Source organism: Pholis gunnellus (assembly GCF_910591455.1).
Source record: "Pholis gunnellus genome assembly, chromosome: 2".
NCBI classification, from domain to species: Eukaryota; Metazoa; Chordata; class Actinopteri; order Perciformes; family Pholidae; genus Pholis; species Pholis gunnellus.
The window spans coordinates 14,419,982-14,443,217 of record NC_136536.1 but is presented as its reverse complement, the minus strand read 5'-3'; the positions used below and the strand labels follow the sequence as shown (position 1 = coordinate 14,443,217).

At 41.3% G+C, this 23,236-nt stretch overlaps 1 protein-coding gene across 1 annotated transcript in view; it reads right to left on the bottom strand.

Annotated features, from left to right (window-relative positions):
• cpne5a (copine Va) overlaps positions 1 to 23,236 on the bottom strand; it is a gene marked incomplete at its 3' end in the record, with an annotated part of 63,951 nt that overhangs the window by 32,185 nt on the left and 8,530 nt on the right. The window contains exons 2-7 of the mRNA XM_079181017.1: positions 19,059 to 19,099; positions 18,203 to 18,249; positions 13,777 to 13,880; positions 12,620 to 12,659; positions 11,651 to 11,665; positions 11,422 to 11,498 (exon numbers count right to left, since the gene is read on the bottom strand). Of these exons, the coding sequence (XP_079037143.1) occupies positions 11,422 to 11,498; positions 11,651 to 11,665; positions 12,620 to 12,659; positions 13,777 to 13,880; positions 18,203 to 18,249; positions 19,059 to 19,099 (324 nt within the window). The remainder of the gene's footprint in view (positions 1 to 11,421; positions 11,499 to 11,650; positions 11,666 to 12,619; positions 12,660 to 13,776; positions 13,881 to 18,202; positions 18,250 to 19,058; positions 19,100 to 23,236) is intronic.

Genomic DNA, 23,236 nt, shown 5'->3' with positions numbered 1-23,236 from the left:
TCTCAGGTATCCCAGGCCCTTAATACAAGCAGTTTAATGCTCCATAGTAGCAACAGTAGCCCTTTAAGTATCAACTTTGATCAACCGTAATATAAATCTACTGACCAAAAGCATCCAATTGGAAATGCTGCGCACCCACCGGTGTGAGCAAGAAGACTTCCATAGTGTCCGCTTTTAATGAGGCGAATTTGTAAAATGAACCAATCACACTCTGCCAGGGCAAACACCTCATTCTCAAGCTCCACGAGGATTCATTTCAAGGTTAATAAAATGTCCTTGAATCATTGATGAAGTCGCCACTGTGCAGTTTATGCTGCCTCAAAGAGCCAGTAAACCCCAAACCAATGAGGCCAGCGAACCCTGCACACTCCACGGGTCAGGTTATCTCCCTCGGGTCACGATAATGACCACTACTCTTTTCAAACTGGGAAATGAGATCTAGTGATTCGTAAAATACCAGCTCCAGATACGTTGAGATGCACCACCCTGATCTAATCTCTGCTGCTGAGACGAGAGCAGGTACCAAAAGGGCAATGGTCTTTTTAAATTAGGCATGCATTATTGAGTGCTGCATTTTCTCTGAGTTTTCTACTAGTTAACTTGAAGAGCACATAAGCACTGACTGGATAAATACAGTTCCTGTTGCACAAGAGTTCCTTTTTATTCCAAAGACTGACAATTTTTTCCTGCTAGTTCTAACAGCTTCTGCACTGAAATGTGACTGCTGATGATATGAAGTGTCCTGTATCAAGAGGCCTCATTCACTCAGCGCTCATTCACTGATGGTTCCTCAGTGGGAAAACGCTTTGATGATGAAATTATGTGAAATGTGCTGCTGCTGCTGCTGCTGCCCTCCTTGCTGTACTATCTGCATGTGAACAAGGCCAACAGTCCGACTGCTGTGAGGAACTGACAGTAGTTAATCAGTCGGTCATGTAAATGTGTATTCGTCTCCACTGATTCTGCGCTGCTCAAACATTTGACTATTCAAATTACAACAGGCAAACACCATACGGGTGTTTTGTGATGTTTAACCAACTCATGTCAACAAAACGATGTGACAGCTTCAGTGGTTACATCATCAAGCGTATACCCGTCTACATACAGTATAATGTGGAATGGAACATTTTGTGTCGTACGGCTTATGAAAGAGGATCTCACTCAACCTCGGGGTCAGGACCCCCAAGGGGGTCGCAAGATCATTTCTGGGGTCGCCAGATGGTTTTGGTGAAAAAAATGAAATGACATTTAAAAGAAACATATTTTAGGTTGGGGAATTTACATAACATCCCCTGTACCAGTGATGTAACTTGCCGCAGAAATATAGACTTTATTGAGAGTGTTTGTGAGAGTCAAAGTGTGCATTCAAATGAGTTCAAGACGGGGAATTGGCTGCTGGTCAGGGGGAGAGAAAAAGTCTCAGACCGCATTAAAAAATCCACAGTGCTTTTAAAAAGTGAAATAATGCTGATCTATTACTGTTAATTTTTGGATAATTTGACTGGTTTGACAGTGGTACATATTACCGGTGGGTTGAATATGTACATAAGACATTTTCTACAGACATTCATGTTCCAATGATGAACCTTACGTGGGTTTCAATAATCGTCTGTCATGCTCGCCTTCGCTTCCCTCTGCACTTATTACGTATTCATATTAATGCATTGCTTATGCTTATTACAACCTTTAGTGACCCCCTGAGCTTTACTTTACTTCCACTATGAGGCACAAAGTTCCACTTGAACGCATGAAACATCAAAGTCTAATAGGTATATTGCATGAAATTTACTAAGCAAATAAATGCTGCCCAGTGCAGGATCCCTTTCCAATTTCGCATTCACCTTGAACTTTCTTCAAATGTTTACCCACACCACTGGGCAGGCTGTAAGAAAAGCAAACTCAGTGGTATATTGTACATTTTTTACACTTTTATACTTTCAGGGTCTCTATTTCATTAAGTCAAACAACAAGGAATTGAAACATCTTTCATTTTTTAAAGGGAAGACACCCCTGGTGAATGGGGGGGTAATACATACCTTTCTGAAATTCTATGTCTAAATATGCATATTAGGCATTATTCAATGCTAACTTTTAGTAAATTTAGGATAAATCTACAGATGCAAATAGACAACATGTACATGTATTTTGGATAAAAAGAAAACATGTTATGCAGACAAAATAGCCCCAAATCTCTAATTTGATCAGGGCAGTGCATAAAAAAACGCATGTTTTTGCCCGTGATGTCATGCCCTAATTCAAACACAGATAATTGTTTTCTGCACGTTGTGACATACATTAATGAGTGAAATAACTGCCCCGCACCCTCCAGTGCCGTGGAGCTACGCGATGCACATCCACAAAGTCAAATAGAAGAAAAATGAAATATCAAACATTACCGATATGATTGGTTAGAATTAAACATTCAATAACTCTAGTTTAAGGCTGCAGGACCCTTCCATCTCCTCACGGGCCTGACTAAGGTTGTTCGGGCTGAATAACTTAGAGCATTACCAACCTTCAGTTTATTTGAAGAATAAAATGTAATCATTCATGCTATCATGTTACTTAATTTCTTTAAGATTTCATGCAATTTACAGTTAAGAGGAACAATAGTAATCATTGTGCAGAAGCAATAATAAAAGCTAAATTCAGCATGTGAAGAGCAGACAGGTGCATATGAGTTTTGATAAGGTGTTCTTGTTCAGAGAAGACTGATGACAGCTTTTTATCCTCCATTGGCTTCTGTGCTTCCAGTGAATGATTAATGTGATAAAATGAAGGCATTAAGGCTTCCAGCATCTAAGGAATGCAGGTGAGCAGTGACTGTACTAACCGCATGCTAAGTAGCTATAATACCTAACAGCATTCACAGCTTTCTATAATGAATACGGTCAATTAAAAGCTTGCCTTGGCACTCAACAGACACCTTGCCATATGGTCCTGACCACTCAAATGCCACATGGCGATGTGCACGTGTGTTGCCTGAACATCTCACTGGGCCTAATATTTACAGTCAAATTAGCATCATGTTAGGGAGAAAGGCTACCTCCTCTGCTGTCCCTCCTATTCAACAGAAACCCAGAAGATCAAACAAAGCGTCAGAAAGACAACTAACAAGTAGAGACAGAAATGAAACACTGCTTTGTAGCAGAGTGCCCTCCTTTACACAGAAAGAAAGCTCACCCTGAAACAAGGAGCTGCCTTGCCAGAACCCCCGATTGATCAACTAAATAGAAAGAGATCAAGCAGCATATTTCATCATCCCGATATTTACTAATGTTTCTGATACTGTGCTGTTCCGCAGAATACCAATGAGAATATCTATTTTCCATTGGAAAAACACATTTGAGTCATGTATTATATCAAAAATCATTGCGCATGACATATTATAATATGGATGTCCAGGTTCAATTGATGGCCTCTATAATTTCCCATCTAGAGGCAGTTGCTGTCGCGACATTCACAATTTCTGTATTCTCCATTACCTATCTGTGCGGAGGTGGGGTGGATGGAGGTTGGTGAGATTAAAGTCCGAAGAGGGACAAGAAAGTGATTGTTGATGCCGTTCACGTTAGGTCATTAGGATGAGGAATGGGCTTGATATTTAACGAACGCAGCAACGTGTCATACATATGAGAGCGGGGGAGGGTTCTCTGCCCAACAATACGAGTGAGAGCCCAGGAAGAAGAAGAACATTTTTTCCCACTGCAGCTGTTGCAGGGTGGGTCTACAATACATATTTTCCTACCAGACAAAATGACTGCAGTATTATCATGCTAGGAAGATCGTTACTTCACAATTTCACACCCGGGGATAAGCAAATTAAAACATATTATTTGGGATGGGGATGTGTAACAAGACAAGAAATAGGATCATTTCACTGCACGAAAGAATGATTTCAGTGAGATTGCCATGATTAGAGAATCCGATGAATCTTTCTGGTTGACTGTGGGATAAGGGTAAATGAACAAATCTAACAGAGATGGAGGGGAGACAGATGATGTGGCTTTGTGCCACTGTAAACGTTTGGGGCAGTGGGCAGATCATAGTTGAACAGAATTAGACAAGGTTGCCGAAAGTCTATATGGGTTCAAATGGGATTATACCCCTAATCCCTTTGATCTTTATACACCGATAAGCATCCATAATCCCTCACCTCAGCGGGATTAAAAAGGAGGATGAAAAGTGCACCGGCTAATTTAAAAGGACACCAGAAAACCTAACTGTAGTTCTAAGAGAGGAAAAAGAGAGAGCGGCTTCATAATGGTGCTGCAAGAGGAGCTGCTGTTTGTGTTTAGGTAGCTACAGGCAACCTATGCTAAGCTCTTTGAAGCTTTGTTAGAATGAGCACAAAGCAAGTAAATAGGCCAAAAAAAATGCTTTGCAGAAAATGTCAGAAGGATATACCAAACAACCAAGAGTAAAGAATGTCTCTGCTTTTTTTCAACAGTGGGAACGAGGTGCAAGGCATGAAACCACATTGTCACCAACATGTCTGTTTTTTTTAACCTATCGGGTGCTATTCAGTGAATAGCACCCAACATCCAATTGATGCATAATGACCATCATCACAACTTCAACGAATGAAAATTACGAGATTTACGGTGAATTATGTTTGCTCTGATGTAATTATGAACACTAAACATGAAATACAATTACATTTCAAATGCACTTTATTGTAGTATTCATGCAATGAGACTGTTGTTGATGTTTTGATTAAAAAAATGATGGCGCAGGCTTTAATCACTTTAACAATGTTTGACTAATTATGATTCTAAACAAATGAGACATCCATCAACCACCCGCAAGCTAAAAATGGCATGTTTTGACAGAGAAAAAAGAGGATTAGGAGAAGTTGTCAATCAAAGAGAAACTTTCTCTCTCGGGCTACAGACGAAAACTACTCAAAGTCACGACAGTGAGTTCACTTCCTCTCTTGTGCTCTCTCCCGCCAACAAGAAGAACCTTCTCTAGAGGACATAACGAGCACATTTCAATTTCCCCACGGCAAGAGCAGAACATTCCTCTCTATTAGACGCCGAAAGAGAAGCCCAATTCTCTTTGTTAATACAGTATTACACATATGTTGGAAGTAAAAATTCATCCCACTTTCCCTCTCTGGGCGCTTGACATTAAATCCCAGCCGATTCTCGACTCCCATATCCCCGCTGTGTCACGTGGCCACGCCATCTTTGGCCCCCTCTCCTGGTGCTGGGCAGCGAGTAATGGGATTTATACCATGTTACACTGGGGCGGCCTGACCTCCTCTGTGGCGGTTACTGCTGAATTTAGATTGCAATCTGCTTGTCGACAGATCGTTTTCGGCTGTTAAATAGATTACTAACAAGGGAGTGTTAAACTTACGCAGCAGAGCGCTCGTTGAGAGGCTCTTGGGGTACCTTTCCATCAGATGAGCCAGTGGCCATGACAGAAATTAACACTCTCTGCTCTGAGTGCAAAACAAATCAGCTAAGCTCATCCACAGCTAAAACCTCCGCTGCCCTTGGCTGCTCTTGCACTTGAGGCCTCCATTATGAGTCCAAAGACAGAAATCTATTACCTTATTATCCACAGCTTTAAAAACCAAGACCTTTAACAACATTGAATGACCTGAGATTCTTTTAGATTTTGTGTGACGCCAAAGTCCTTGAAGAGTCATAAACAGAGCAATTCAACTGTATGATGAAGAAACTGTTTGCCACAAGAGCTCGTTCTGCTGAGAGGGGAGTCTTTTGCCCCTTATGAAACCAGAATTGTAACTAATAAATCCTTATTTCACTGGACAAAAAGGGTTCTTGTAGAATCAGCACGGTTGGGTTTTTCCTCACTAAGCAGGAACACACATTATTAAAGAGGGACCCTTGTTAGTTTTCAGGCTTGGAGCCCAAATTGGCATTTAGCGAGGCAGCAGAAAGCTCTAATTGTGTGTGATGTCCCGAGGCAGAAGATGCCGATTACTGTAGGCCGTCTAAAACACTTCACCTCCCAGTTAAGTAAAACAGGACAACATGAGGCTAAACAGGCAAAGAAAACTATCTCCATGCAGTTTCAAGTGTACTTATATTTAGGAATTTTAGTTCCACCAAAAAATGAACTTCTCTCACTCCCACTCAATTTTTAAATCTGAAGGGGTTTTTTTTCATCTCGGAGGAACTGCCGCTGAGTAGCCCCGAATAAGTCAGCCAACTACATTAACCATCAACTTTAAAAGCACTGTGAGTCTCTGAAGTCGAGATGAGACCAGTGATGCCCTCTGATTCAGTTTTCTCTGAGAGAGTCATACATCTCTGCTACATGACACAGAAGTTTGAATGACACTGAAAAACGTATTTGTGCTAGAAGGTTCTAACTGATTGCTTGCTAAACCCCTCACCCAAGCAGAGACAGTCCAATCAGTCAGTTTTGGACGTGTACGGACAGCTTGTCAGTATCCGCTCATTACATGGATGCATTTTCAAAATAAACTGCAACCGGCAACCAACAATGAGCGCAAATCTTAGCTTAACACAAACTATGAATCGTATGCTACTTAAAGTTAATACTGCAGTTTAAATTCATGAAAAAAAAGGTGAGGTGCATAGAGCGGAAAAACAAGCAAGGCTGCTAAAATGTGCTCAGGACTTACTTAGTTTTTAGGTTTACTTACACAACAAAACTATTTGTTTAAGTTCAGGAAACGTTAAAGAAAGTAGTCAACGGTTGTAACGTAACTGGTGTTAGTTAGGCTGTAAATCAAGTAACAAAACTATGGTAAAATATGTCAACGTTGACTTGGTTTCACAAGGACACGACCAGCAGTCTGCCGGGTGAAAGTCTGGCATTTGTTTGAATCCACCTCCCCAAATTACATGTTGCTTCTGTCTACCTCTGAGTGACAGCAAAGACCTTTCCGAAATTCCGAAAACAGAAATTACAATGACTTTCAAGTGTAAATCTGTCACTATTATCATTGTAAACCAGGTGAAATATGTGTCAACAGTAACTAATGGGGGCGAAGCGCAGCCAACGGTCACTTATAAACTTCATAGTTTCAGGGAAAATGTTTCCCCTCATGTCCTGTAAGAACAATTTCCTGAGAGTGAGTGATGATGATGTTGTTCCACTTTTTCATGACAGCACTGAAGGCAAAGTGAGGACTTTTTAATTTTTTATCCACTCATGGACTGTGAGCTGCAGAAACACGGGACGGAAGAGAAAAAAGTGAGTCGGTGTCAACAAAAACGTAACATTATAGGTTTCACAGATATAGTATTTATTACATCACTGTTGTGTTGGATTGCATTACATTGTACTGCTGTTGGTGTATTTAATACTTCATTTAATTGAGAAGCAACAACGATAGTTATATACGAGCACAGATGTGATAGATAGTGTTGAAATTATGTCTCGTCCTCAGTGAGAAAACAAGGATGAGAGCTTGAGGGAGGATGATAAAATAATTCAAATTTATACTAAAATACCAAAATGTATTTGATTTTAGACGTCTTATGTTATGACTTGTTTTGCTAGCGAGATCATTAAAACATGGCTGATCTGATAAAAGCAGAACCAAGTTTAATTTTAAAAACATCATTATCATTCATCTGTTTATCGTTCATCATCTGCACTGGTGTGATCATTTAACATGTGCACCGATGTGTCAATCAAAGATTCATCTGGAGAAGTCAGAGTTGATTGTTTCTGGTTTGGAGCCATCTGGAGCTTTGATCTGCACCAACAGTGTGAGATGGACTTTTTGTTTAGTTTTCTCCAAAGACTTCCAGCTGCTTTATCGATGTTGATTGTTTATTATCATCACAAAGCAGGTTGGACATTAATGCAGTCTGTAATACATTGAGCAATGCACATATTAAGCCGTAAATTCCCACACCAGAGAAAACTAATTAACAGCAAAGCTGTGATTTGAAAATAAAGAAAAAGAAAAGATGATTATCAAATTAAGCTTCTGTGATTTTATCAAATCTGACATGTTTTAATCAGATGATGACTTTATCAAAACACGTAGAAATTCAAGAGAAAATGTATCAGTTTAACTGCACTTTCATCTTGTCTGTTTTTGTCATTTATTATTTTAGTTCCACATTCTGGGATAATCTAAATCTAGATTCGGCTTGGCCTTTGACTATGAAGTTTTGCATTTGAAGAGCTTTAAAGCTTTAAAGACACATAGTACAGTTTGTAATACAGTTTACGATGTCAAGGCTTAAAGAAAACACAGTAACCTACAGTCACACTGACAACAGAACACATGGCATAAAATCTATATCACATCAAACTGCCATGGTACAACCAGGGTACATTCTAACAGAGCACATATTTTACTTCCTATTGTTGGAAAAATGTATCATACCGTTCTTCTGTTAATCTATTAATTTGTTTTTAGTTAATGTAATGTGTAGGCTTTCTGCATAAGACTACAAAAACACTTCTTCTATTGTCTCATATATTTCCTCATAACTGCAACTAGAGACAGAAGCTGACCTCTTACGTTAGCTGAAGAGTCACTAGCAGGTGCTTAGGCCTACTGTATATTGCATTTGTGTAAATATTTCCTGAACTTCCTATTCAGTTGCCACTATGAAGTGTTGTAGAGACAACAGAAAGACAAGATTATTCCTTCTATAGTCTGTGTGTTTCCTACAGGTGGGATACGGTTCAGATGAGCCTCTGACTTGAGTTACGGCTCTCAATCTATATTCCAGTCAGCATGCACAGTGTTTTTATACGTTATTTATTTATATTTCTACAAAACCATCTCCTCCCTTGGCTCCCGTGGGTGCAGCCAGCACACCCACGACAGTCGTTGCAGTTTTGCATATGGTTCATTTCCTGCCTCAAGCGTACAGCAGCAGGGCACAGTTACAGTAGGCTAATGGGTTTGACATGCTAATGTTGTGCTGCATTCATATGCTCTGGTGTGCAGTATAATTTACCATATCAACAGAAAAGGTTACTACCATTTGTATAATGATCGCTATCATCCTCTTACCTATAGTATGATTCCCTCCCACAGGCTATACTCATAAACACAGCCATGAGAGAAGCTAACACTATTTCTCTGTAAAAGATGGCATTCACCTGCATCAGTCAATCATTTAGCTTTGCATTTCCACAGCTACCAATCACTTGGATACATGCTTCTCATTAAAACCACATCATAAACAGAAATGATCTCTACCACTGTATCAGTTCAGCGCTTCAGAGCTCACATTCCCTCCACTGGCAGACGTTTCTGTCTTAATAAAGACACACGGGTAAAGCCATACATCTCATCTGTCCTGTTATTTTCCCCAAGACAAATAGGTCTGAGACAATTTGCTCTGATGCCAATGGCACGAAATTACATTTTATTCCCAAGTGCACAGCACATACAAATTCAGAAATGATTGAGGTGAATTATTGAACCAAGCGTGAGTAGCATGTTTCTGCGTACATGAAAGGGAAAGTGTGTGTGTGTGTGTGTGTGTGTGTGTGTGTACCCGCAAAACATTCTTTGCCATTATGACACTTGAGAACATACGCACCAGCAAATACATTTTCTCCAAAATGTACTTGCAAAAGCAAATGTGTAGCACACTGTGTAACGGCATTTTGAAGGAGACAGGGCTGAATCTATCTGTTGTGAGTGTGGGTTCACACTCTAATAGTATGTGCAAACTCAACACCTATCTGGGCACAAAGGGTTGGTCAAGGTAAAAAAAAAACAGACAGAATGGTTGAGGCTTTGAAGTTAAGATTAGAATTGTGATTGGGTTCATTCTTAGCTAGGAGTTTGGGAGGCGTGTAGCAGTATGGTTAACATTATTATAGGATAAGTAAATAAAATGGCCTCAAAAGTAAAGTAGTACACATTTGCATGTGTGCTGGTTGTAGGAGGGAGCAAAATGAAGGCAGATCAAGGGAGAGGAAGACGTTTGGGGGAACAAATATAAATCAAAACCACAATGAGGAGAAAGGGGGTCAGGCTACAAAAAACAAATCTGGTGGATGGAAGGAGGGAGAATAAATGGGAGATGAAGTGTGGAAAATAGGGAAAGGGCTGCTGATGTGATTCTTAAGCAGGTCATTGGATGCAACGTGCCTTGGGAGGGCTTGTTTAAGCATGGCTAACAGATTTCCTCACTCCCTGCGGGAGCCGTTCCTCGGCTCTGGTCCGGAGAGGCACTGTCACTTCAGGACGCATTACTAGGAAATGGAGCACACAGCCAATAAACGACTTCTGAGCTATCGTCTATCACAGAAGGCGAGGAAAACTCCATTACCCATGGATGCCGTTTAGCTATTCAAACAGGACAGGGCAGATACAAATTGTACCATGAACTGAATGTTATCAGGAACAGAACATTTTAAAGAAACCTACACTTTTCCTTTATTTCCTAATTGCTACAGGTACTTCCTGACATGAAAGCAATTGAAACCGTTAATAGCAGCGCAACTGACTGTTTCATAAGGGCTCATTTCTGCAGTTTTTTTTAAACTGCATCCTGTAACGACAACCATATCATCTTCATCACCCTCTGCTGCAGAAGAGTCTCAAGGTGCCCTGCTGAAGCTGCACAATCAATACTTCTGTCCATCGTGTCTGCCTGGGGCTCCTGAGCCTTCTGCCTGTCTCTGATGTGTGAAGCCTAGTTTACAGCATACTGGTGAACACTGTCTCTTGATCCTGCTCATCCTCTTATTCAGCACTGAAGGGCACAGAGCTCTGTAATCCACCGCCACTAGTCCCTGGCAGAATTCATGGTCGACACCAAAGCCCTGTTATTCACACAAGCCCCCCACTGCCAAGGGCCAGCACTGCCTCAAACAGTACTTCACATAGACGCATACAGGCTTCACAGTCTCACACACACACACACACAAGCTTCGTAGCTCGTCGAACTCGCCTTCTCTCATGCAAACGGACACACAAAGAGCCACGCATAGGTCTGTTGGTGCTAATGGTTTCAGGGCTTCATATTTCCCATTTTATATTGAAGGAGTTGATAGTGCCATGTGTCTCACGCTGACTTCAATCCGCTCTCCGTGCTAGATCTCCTCCCTAATGACAGTAATTGCATTGAGGAAGCCCCCGTTCCTGTTCAATTACCCATTCTCATCCAAGCACACGGGTCTAATCTTGCAGTATAATGTACGACACAGATGGCTATAAAAGGCAGACATATTCATCACCGCCTCATCTTTGCTGCAACGTGTGAAATCCAGTAGGAGAACCATGTCGCTTTTGAAATGGTTAAGAAGTGGCACTGAGTTTTCATTATCTGATCATATCTGAAAACTTGTGTTTGCAATAGTAAAATTGTTATATTTGTCTGCTTGAGAGGATAAGTAAAGGAATAATCTCTACCTGGCTCTGAGTGGCTGTTTTCTCACAAACGATGTGCAAAATCAGAGAGTGAACACATTGAAATGAACACTCACCCTAGAGGTTTCTCCAGGCGACTGGCAGGTGATCCCACGATCTCTCCCAGTGTACAGTAGACCTGTCCTAGGAAGTCCTGCCATTGGGGGGAGCATAAAGTGGTATGGAGAGACGTAGGATTGGGGTTCAGGTGGATCACGGGGGGTAACAAGGAGAGTCGGTGAGGAGTTAAGCAGGGTTATAATAATTGTACAGTTATGAATTAGGACATCTGAGGCAGACACGTACGTTAAAGTCGGTTGGCTTCCAGGGTGAAGGAGGAGTAGGAGCAAGAGAGAGAGACCAGGCAGTAGCAGTGACACAACAGAGCATATCATGGAACAGAAGGCACATGACTCAAATACCAGACTGTCATCAACCAAGTGCAAGAAGGAAGAGCAAAAGTGTGAAATGTGAAAGAGCTGAACAGCAGAGGGTAAAGAGTCTCAGAGGAGGACAAAAGGAAAAGGGAAACAACACAAGAGATGGGAAGCAACAAAGGCCGAAAGACTTTTATTCCAAGGAGTTTGTTTCCAGACCATGCAGCACAAAAACACAACAATTAAAGCATCACAGTAATAGAAGCAGAATTACTGCTAAACATTTTGGAACTATGCAAACCAAGTGCTGCAAATATATTCTTTATGTGTCTATGTAGAATGAGTATTTATTTATCAAAGCATTCACCATAAATGACGACAGTAACATACATCATGTTTACCTGAATGTATGTTCTACGATAAAGTGCTGTCCTTTTCAGACAATTTAAATACATACCAATGTATATTGTTTTGAAATATACATTTATATACTATATATATATATATACGTATATATATATTCTGTCTATCTTAATTGCAAAGAAGAAGCACACAAGAATATGTGTTGAAAAGGTTTAATAATGGTGTGCAATGCTTCATTTCTCATTAAAAAAAGGTAATGAGGGTATACCAGATGCAAATTAAGCTCTGATTGTTATAGCTCCGGAGGAATAAAATACCTCATTTACAAACCGAAGCAGATGTAAGATATAATACAAACAATATTTGGCAGATGAAGCATAATTCATTCCTTATACCAAGATATATTTGAGCATTTAGATGCCCCAAACTTTGGTTTGCATAAAGCCTTAATGTTCTAAACACCGATAACAATTCGCGCTAATGTCTGAAATATAAAGCAGAACTAATGAACCTAAAAACAAATGTCTTCACTTACATGCTTTGCCAGATCTGGACTTTTAGAATCAATATCATACCTGAAATCACAAAGAGACCACAAATCACAGGGGCAAAGACGTGAGCAAAACATCACGAGACACTTAAAATTGCTGCTAACTCCCGTAAAAAAAATACTGGCTGCAGAGTGGACATTTTTTGCCTGTCAATCACACACCTGGGTCATTGAGGGAGCAAAGGGGTAAGGCATAAGCAATAATGTTACAGTTAATTAAGGAAGTAATTCTATAGTTCATGAATGTAATTTCCGTACATATGCCTAGGGGATCATATTGAAACAATCTACCAATGCAGACAAAGTTTCCAGCATTTGCCAGTCAAACTTAATGCAAAAGTAATTAAACCTCAGTAAGCCCTGGCTCCCACTTCTGTGATAAAAGAAAGATGTAGATGAGCAACACTAATTAAGAGGGGATGCGCTCCCTCCTTTCCTGTTCCTGAGTCAAATCATGATAGCATGCCAAATTCATTCATTATGTGTCTAAAAATCCACAGAGACCTGCAGCTCTGTCCTGGATACATCGCTGAGGTCCACTAGGGACTTCATGCTCGAAGCGAGGAAAAAAAAAAAAGGATTTTTGAAAGCATAGCTGTTCTACTTGAGGAGGGGGAGGAAGAGCGGAGAAAATGATCCTGACTCTTTTCTGGGAGATCTCAAAATGAAACTGCACCCTCCTGACCCTCTCGCTATGCCTGGCCTTTTCAAGAGGAGGAAGGCAGCTATATGTGAAAGAGGGGAGGAGAGGGGTCTTTGTGAGTTTTATGGGACTTGGTTTCAGACATTTGCTTTGCTTAGCAGCAGGGAGATTAAGGATAAAACTTTATATGAAATATTTATCACCGATATACCAATCTCCCTTCAACAAATGACTACTGAGACACTGCACCGATGAATAATTCCTCAGGAGAGCCGAGCTGGTGCCAATGGAGGGAAGAGAGAAAATGAGAGACAGGAATGATGGAGAGGGGATGAAGAGATAGATGGGGGGAGATAGAGAGTGAATGTGGGAGAAGATTCAAAGCTTGTGGTGGAAAAAAAAAGAATTGGGAGGACTGGGTTAGAAGAGGGCGGCACATCTGAAACACACACACCTCGGTGTGAGTCCCCAGAGGACCGGATCAAACAGAATAACTCACACGTCAAAGCGCAGGTTCTGCTTCTCCTCAAAGAAGTAGTCCAGGATGTACTTCCTGACAAAGTCTGGGTTTAGTGTGTTGTCTATCACCTCCGTTCTCCCAAACTAGATCAGAACCAGGAAAGAAAGAAGAGGAAAGGGACAAAAGAGGAAGAAGTAAGCCCAGAGCTTTGACACGGCACATCATGCAGTCACTCAGAAACTGCATCCACTGCTCTATTCCCCCCCCCCCCCCCCCCCGTCCACATTATCTTCCCCCAGCAGGCATGTGAGTTCACAGCTTCAGATAAGCTCAGATTTGATTAACAGAAGTCAGTGATCGCACAGTGTCAGCTCTTCTTCTCCACCTCTTCTCATTGTGATGGGGTTGAGCAAGCCTGAGGAAAACACTTTATGGAGTCCAATTACACTTATTGAATTAATACCCCATTCACGCCACTGTCGCTACCACAACCACTTCAAAAACACGGGGCGGAGGATGGGGTGACGGGACAAAGGCAGAGAAAAATAGGGACTTTCACATTTTGTCTTTACACAGGGGAACTGTCACAAATGACGGGAAGATAGAAAACTATCTCCTGATCCCCGGCGTTGAGAAGAAAATAGGAACCTGCCAGCACAGACACTGAAAAACGATTTGTCAGCGTTACAGAGCAAGACCTTCTGATGAGGTGATGTGCTGATAAACAAATCAACAGACATAAAAAAGTGTCGCACCCCCTGCACAAGCACATTAATTGTATCCAAAATGAATAATTCAAAGTCAGAGAACTGATGTTGAGCGGCATAAATAAAAGAACGTGTAACCATAAACCGACACAGTGAATTAATAACGGCAGTGTTAGAGCTTAATGAGTAGATGAAACAGCAGGATTACAGGCTCACACCTTTGTGATTACATGCAGTGGGGGTGAATCTCAAAGTGGGAATTAACAGGGGAGCTACACAGAGTAACGTTACAGCAGTGGAATACTTTTAACGGATGGACGCCGATGCTAATGCCAAGACAGTCAAGCTCGACTGTGTGCAAGGTATGACAGTTTGAGAGTGGGTTTGCTGAAGTGTAACCTGCCATCAAACATAAAAGTGTGTCTAAGCCTATGAAAGTTGAACTGCTGTGTGGCAGCAGCTCTCCTCTCGCTCTTCCTCTACATCCCTGTCAGATAGTGTGAGAGCTCCCGTCCAGCAGAGGCAACCAGACGGTTATTTCAATGATAGGAGCTGAATGTGGAGGTAGGGAGCCAACAGCATATTCTATTTGTTCCCAATTAACTGTCAACCTACCCGAAAAAAAAAGAGCACAGGGATACATGGATATCAGGGCGCTGGCAGCGTGCACTTCTTCGCCTCAAAAGAAACCCAGCGAGGATAAATTGTGAGCTGCAATGTCAGAAAATTAATCTTGGTAAAAAGATTAATGTCTCAGAGTTCGACTAGAAGTGGAAAAACCAGGCTTTGCTTGAATTTGGGGAGGTTTTGTTATGTCAGCTAAGTGAAAGCGGTAGAAAGAGGAAAACCTGAACTGTCGCGCACTGGGAGTAATTACAGACGAGGGAGTCAGAGGGAGAAGATTAACACTTTACAGTCATGTGGTAACAGAATGATGGGCTAATGATAGATATTCGACTACGGATTCAATTCAATTAAAATGTATTTGTATTGCACCATATACACGTCATACAAAAGCTGTTCACAGTGCTTTACATAATACAACAAACAACACAAACACAAAAAAGACAACAACAACAAACAGTAGCCAACATGTGCTGTGTAGAAGCAAGTCTAAGATCAGCAGGCAAACTGTTCCATTGTTTAGACACATTAACACTGATCATCTCACTGGACTTTAAAAGTGCTCTGAACACATGGAGGAGATTTCTACTCTGTGACCAGAGGGATCTGCCGGGGTTATAAACTGACAGCATGTCTCAGACGTTCTGAGGAGCAAGACCAGACAGCAGGATTTTTAATCTTATTCTGAAAGCAGCTGGTAACCTGTCTGACCTTTTTGTCCGGGTTGAAAGATGTGCAGCTGAGTTCTGGGTAAATTGTAATCTATAGAATTTGTTAGTTTGGAAGACTCATAAACAGAGAATTGTGATATATATCCTGCTCACAACAAATGCATGCACCAGTTTCTCTGAGTCAGGATGCTGATAGATTCAAGTCAAAGGGAGTGCAGGTCTCAAGTGGAGCTGAGGGAGCAATCCTCCTGGAATCAAAACACTATCCATTTGTTTTGTTATTCTTCTCTTGATGGATAAATGTAAAAGACTCGCAGCCGATGGTGGAGTTTGTCCCACAGAAGAGTAATTGGATTACAAAACGGTTGATGGCACAGTAAAAGGTGCTCCGACAAACCATATCTGCTCTTGGGAGAACAAAACCGCATTAGATGACAGAGGGGCAAAAGAGGCGCTTAGCTTTATCAATACAGAACAGCTTGACTCTGCTGCTCACAAAGCCAGCTGTCCTCTGCACTGAAAACACAAGCCTGTCTCTCAGGGAGAGACGTTCAGGCTGCACTCAGTGTTTTGTAAGGTTGAGGCGGGGTAGTGCAGCCAGTGGTGACAGGTATAAGAGGCTCTATCCGCCTGAACGCTGCGCTTGATGCCTGTTTACGTTGCATGTCAATCAGTAAAACTACTCTCTGGCTCAACTATAAGAATATCAGCGTGCTGCTACCACGCAAGCACGCTTTACTGTGAGCCAAGCCCAGCTGACCGCTCATGAATTATAATCAGCCACAAAGTTCAAGTATTATTTGCTCTGAGTGATTAAAGTAAAGCAATGGAACACTCAGCTCACTAAGTTAATCAACAAATCAATTAAGCAATCGATCAAACATCCAACCAGGCCCTCGTTCAGTCAATCATTCAGGTTAATTGTCCCTGCTGGAAAATGTATTATGCAGTCAGGTTAGCAGAAATGACGAGCACAGACTCATAACACACAAGACGTGATAACACAGACAAATAGCCAGCATGGAGACATGGAGACATACAGATGACCCCAACACATTAAAACAAAAATGATTAAGAGAACAACTCCTCTCAAGAAAAGTCTTGTGAATCTATTCAGTCATTTAGTTTAAATGTGGTAAACTTTCTGCGTCTGTGCGTGTTTTCTTATACTTCAAACTTCAGTCAGTTGTTTGAGTTTTAAAGGTTGAGGACATTTTTTGAAAGCAAGGACATGTTGGCCGGTCCTCACTTCATCCACGACAAGTGGAGATTCCGCAAAGTTACAGTTTCCTGCCAAGAAGTAAACTGGCTTGTTTTTAGACGTAGTTTTTTGTGCGGATGAAACAAACAAAATCCAACATGTTACTTAATGAGCTTTATGCTGGATGTACTTGCTTCTTATTTTTATTGGCAAGTCACCAAAACGGAGCTCTTTAACTGAGTGTGAGACACTTTACGGGCCCACTCACCATATCAACTAACTACTCCAATGAGATGAAGCTCGTGGTGCATGGGCACATGTAAAATAATATATAACTCCACTAAATGTAAGGTTACAGTTCAGGTTAGGCAATACATTATGTCAGTGACGGTTCCAAGTATAGCAGGTCAAATGAGATTGAATGTCTCTCATGTTGAAATTCATGAAATGAACCTGCTCTGAACCACTGAAAGCTCATTTAAACCTTCCTCCCTTTTTAAGAGCCCACCAACACCAAAACACAGATTATTACTGAAACCTTTGTGTCTTGGAGCCGAGGTTTTCACACTCTTAAATCTGTGTGTCACACCACTGTGCACCAGCATGACACCAAGGTCTCTGTGGAGTCAATAAACATAGCACTCCTATTGAGTCAGATTGTGAAAGCAGAAGCAAAATATTTTGAGCTCCCAAACTATCTGTCTTCCTTTTAGGCAGCGAATATATCCAGTGTTGATTGAGCGGTATACATTTCTGACTTGGTTGACTTTCAGCTTTTGAAAAAAAGTGATTAATGTTCCCAAAGAATGGCTGGATGCCGTAGATCAAGAAGAATCTGAAACAACTATTTCCCTTTGAGATGTAATTTACAGAAAGTTTCTCTGTATGTCATCCGTTGAGATTAGAGGATACAAATAATAACCGGATGTCTTTCCGCAATCTCTGCTCCTAATCTGCCTCTCTGGTCTAATTAAGGCCCAGAGGCCAACAGCCAGGGGAGACTCTGATGCGAAGGCAAATCTTTATTGATACAAATAGCTGCCACCTTAATCAGAAAATCAGTCACAGCTAACACAGTTCTGACCAGCGCACGGATATTCACAGGGTCAATCAATTGCAAATGATTGGCACTCACAGCATTTACCTTGAGGGAGAAGTAGGGGAGGATGGGGGGAAGGGGGTGTAAACAGACAGCGGGCTGTCACGGAGAAGAGACAGGCTGGTTGAGTTGTCTTGACAAAGGGATGGCTGTGATCTCTTACCTCTCTCCACTGTTTGGTCTCGACGCCCTGCGTGTACAACACCAGCACTGAGAAGAGAGGAGAGAGAGCAGAAGAACACATCGTCACCACACAATCTCTATCAAGCATCCTGCTTCTTTAAATGGCGTTTGGTTTGTTCCTCCTTTGCTCACATTAATCATTAATTATGCTGCCATGCCCCGACAGCATAAATAAGTGCCAAGCTTGATGACGCTGCGTTGCGTGACATTCTGGGTTTAATTTCCACATGCAAAGAACAAAGCTATAAAGCAAGATTTAAGGCTCCTGGAGCCCAATTTAAGCTGTGCAATCAAAATGCAATTTCTTAACGGTAGGATTCTCCTGACTCCGGTTTGATTTTGCGACTTCAAATGAAGCTGAGGCAGGCGAACGCGACGTGACCTGTCATATATCCCAGGGTTCATCTGCAGGCGAATACTAAACAGGGCCAGTGTGATATTTTCCCGGTAGCTTATTTACACAGGGCTTGAACCTCCTCCCTATTATGATGAATGCCTCATCCATTCTCTTTCCCTCAGGGAGTATGAAAGAAACTGCCTTTATGGCGGTTCCCCATGTCTTTCACCAAAAGATACCCATTTGTATTCAAAGGCTGACTTTTATACCCTGCATGCATTAAGGTACTTTCAGTGCGGAAAGGTTGTCACATTACTGTGCAAATGATATGCAGTCATTGAAGGAACACTTTGAAATAGCAGAGTAAACTGAATTAAAGTTAAGCTCAGCAAAAGTAAAAAGTATAGCTTCGCAAAAGGAGAGGAGGTGTCAATGAACCGTATCCTGAACAAGGAAAAGCTAAACTGTAATTAGCATTGAAAAGAAGTTGAGAACTTACATGGGTCGGATTTGGAGAAAGTGTCTCGGTCCAAGAGATTCCTGTATGAGAAGGAAACAGTCACACATTAAAATCGGGGTCCGGCATGTGGGTCTAATTAATTTCAATGAATTTTAAGACCGCGGTGTGAAAGTTGGGGGAAATCCCATTTGCAAAATGCTACAAAATAATTGCATGGTAATTCACAACCACACTTTACTTGACATAAACCATATACTGTCCTTGACTTTTCATTTTAAACTGTAGCAGCACATTAAAGCTCAGTGAAAGGACACAGACACCACCACACAGCATTCTGAGGGTGTGCATTCCTTTGCCACGGCTAAACAACATGTATTCTAATAGGAGAAAATGTCCAGAAAACAATGGTCAATCAGGTTGGCATGCATGTGCCAGATTTCTTTTTCTTTTTTTAGAGTAAGCGTAGTAGTTCAAGACAGAACAGTAAAAAAATGTTAACAACTGCCGATCTCATAGTGAAGCATTCTTGAAAGTATTCAAAAATATGACCTTGTTCTTTCGCAAATTACCTTTTTTTCTACCAAATTTCATAAATCCCATGACTAACACTGAGAAAAACTGAACACTCTTTATTTGTGAAGGTTGTGAAAGATTTATGGCATCGATGAACAGATCAGAAGCAACAAAACCTCACACTTGCTGCTGCAACCTAATAGAACGCATGGTTGAAGGCTACTCTTATTTGAATGGTGATTTTTGTAACGTTTGTTCTTATTTAGTCTTTATATGCCACATGGACCGCCTCTTGTATGTCATACAGCAAACGTTTGACATCATTTCAAGAAGAGCCCAGGTACAGCACCAGGCTAAGCAGCCATTTTGTTGTAGCAGTCACAGGAACAACAGAAATACACTAAAGAAAGAAATCAGAAATGAATCTTTGTATTATAATTTGAGCCATTATGTCCGAGAAAAATTACAAAAATCTCCAAGAGTCAAATCAATTAATTATGTGCACCCTACTTGACCAGAGAAGGAATTAGAGCCGTAACGAATATTTGATTAACTGATCGACAAAAAATAAATCTTTGTCATGTCGGATAGTAAACTGATATCTGTGTGTTTTTGACTGTTGGTCAGACAAAACTAATAATATGAAGAAGTCACTATTGGCTTTTTTTGCTGACAAAAAAATGAATCAAGAGCATAGTTTGCAGATTATTTGCTAACAAAAATAATTGTTAGTCGAAGCACTGACTCCTGATGGGTCAAGAAATCTTTCCGGCACACATGAGCAACCTTTATCAGAATGAATGGTGGGCTGTTTGGGAGTTCTCTTAATATATCCATGACAACACAGAGGAAAGTGTGGCGTGATCAGCTCTACCAATGCTCATACTGCAGAGTGACGATGAGGAGTTCAGCTGTCTTTGCCCTGGTGACTCTGGCCTGAGGGCAGAAGGCAACGGGCCACAGCACGGAGTACATATGAGGACGTATTTCACCATTCACAGCAACATGGATCAATACATCGAACAGGTCCGTCAGCATGCATCCATGAGCAAGGTTACATTCAAAACTCATGTAGCTTTCATGAGAGCGTCCTGCAAAAGAGTGTCCTATGTGTTCACAACGCTATCAGTCTGATCCGGCAGCCACACACATTCAGACCAGTCTCCCTCAGTTTGAACCACAATCAAAGAAAACTGGCTGCTATGAATGACAGGATACCTACAGCAGCCTTTCCCGCACTCTAAATCCTCTAAACCCTAAAATAAAACACAGCCCTGCTCACTGTGGAGGAGCTAAACCGTTCCCTGACGCTGATCGTCGTCCAACACCTTTTCAAGCAGCCAGACACTCTGATTGGCTCACAGACTCATTCAAGATAATAGACCCGCAATCAGCCTTAATGTTATTCATTCAATCTTTATTTTTAGCCTGTTCCAGACTGGATTTTGCATGTGTTTCTTTGGGAGACAGGGAAGTTTTCCAGACAACTCTAGTTGTTCCCTTTAGTATTTCCTTCTGTCAATGTACAAGATCTAACAAAGCAGATATTACCTTTAAAACACAAGGCTACTGCAAATGGGCCTGAGCATCCATCACTTAATGCAACATTTTAAATGAGAGACATTTTCCAGTTTGAATGATCGCATTAGTATATCAGTATAATGAAAAAGCCTGTAAATATGTCTTGTTTCTGCTTCCTGATTGTGAGCAGCGTCATTAAATAACTTGCATGTCGCTCAGAACAATGATCATCCCTTTAGGGGACAGCAGGATTTCAGGACTGAATACAAGCAAGGGGGCTTCATTCATGTGCACATCATTCTGCATTCCTGGACACAAACTCCTCTGTCACAGGGATACGAGGCGGGATAACAGATGCAGCTTGGTTCGGTATTAGCCTTGGGCTGACCTGACTACAGTTGGAACATTGTCAGTGTAATTATCATTGGAGATAACAAAGCCATCCATGACTAACTGCCTCTTTGTATCCACCTGTAACCGCCTGGCATCCATTAGCCTCCGACAATTAGCTTGTCCATCAACTCATCCCGTCTCTCAGCGCAGAAGAGAACATGAAAAACAGGACATCCTATTTTCACATTTACATAATGTAGAAAACAAGCCTTCATTTTGCGCTGCTGAACCTCACTTCGGTCTTGCAGGACATTTCTATTCCACGAAGAAATGATTAGTAAACCGATTTACACACAAATGCAAATTGATCCCCCATCTTACTGTTCCCATTGTCAGAGAACATGCAACGGTGCCGCAGAATGGGTATTAACGTCTCAGATTATCAGTCTGCTTTCACTGCCTATTTCAAAAGTTAACTCCTTCCCGCTACGAATCTCAGCGGGATAAGAGAAGATCATTATCCCGAAAGCTGATGTAGAACAAGTTCGTTGAAGATAAAGTTCATTGAAAGTAGGACAAAAGTAATTAGATCCAGCTACTTTTCATCCACACCACATTTCATCCATCAGCCTTCTTTCATACTGGAGCACTTTTGTGATCGCCGTGTGATCTCATTTGAAACACGTGAATGAAAATTTGGCAAACATCACTCCTCTTCCTCTTGATCTCACCACCTTCATTAAAACTGTGCAAAAAAAAAGTGCAATAATCCCCTCAAGTCACTGGAGCATTTCATATTTTATCAAATGTGAAGCAAGAGTCTGGAGTGCATTATTAGATGTGGCACAAACTAAACAAGAATTTCACTTGAAAAAAAGAAATATATCATTTAAATAGCTTTCTTTCTCTGCCTAAGCATCCCTAACAAAGTAATTTGTGTATTCGTCAGTGAATTAAGCTTGCAGTTATCGGTTATGCACACTTTAATTAATAAAGCAGTACCAGGAAAATCTGCAAATGATGAATTAGTATCACCCAACCAATGCATGAACTCCAAATCTGCAACTCTCTCAGGCTGTGTAAATGTTAATAAATGTTAAATATTGAGAAACATTTCCACTAGAGGCCAAGAGTAAAGGAGATCTGACTTCTAAAACGTGGCCAGCTGCTGAACTATGCATGAAGACTGTAATAGGAGAACACGCTCCCTCTCGGTCAGTTCCCTGGAGATATTTTAGCAGCTCCTTGGTCCATGTAGCCGATTATTAAACGGAGAAATGTGGGAATTAATTCATGCACCCGCAGTGCCTTATTGTCAGAAGTCCCTTAAATTTCCTCCACTTTCTTAGAGTGGTCGAAATCATAATTGGCACCTTGGCATTATGGCATCTAATTCAGCGGAAAGTGTTTTTAAATGGTCTCGAGTCTGGCTTACCAACTCTAGTATGCACTGCTGCCTCATTGTTTCTTAAAAGGACACAACAAATGAAAGCTTGAAAGCCAAGTCTTCGACTAGGTTAGAGGAAGGAAAGTCTCCTTATTACATCAGAGACAATGGGAGATTGCTGGGAGGAGAAAGTGAAGGACGGTTTGCATTTTCAAGTCTACTCTGTCACTTCACTTTCACTACTGCCCTATGGACCTCTCTTTTTGGATTGAGGACATACATTTTCTTTCCACTCACACACCACGAGGGCAGTAGGTCTTACTTTTGTCTAATATGGCCTGAAGCAGCCTCTCAGTGGTGAAACGGTCAGGGAACCAAAGACGTGACATATATGCTGCAGCAGAGGTCAGCTGACCCTTTGCAAACTGGAGGAATCCCATTATTTAGACTGAAATACTAATTT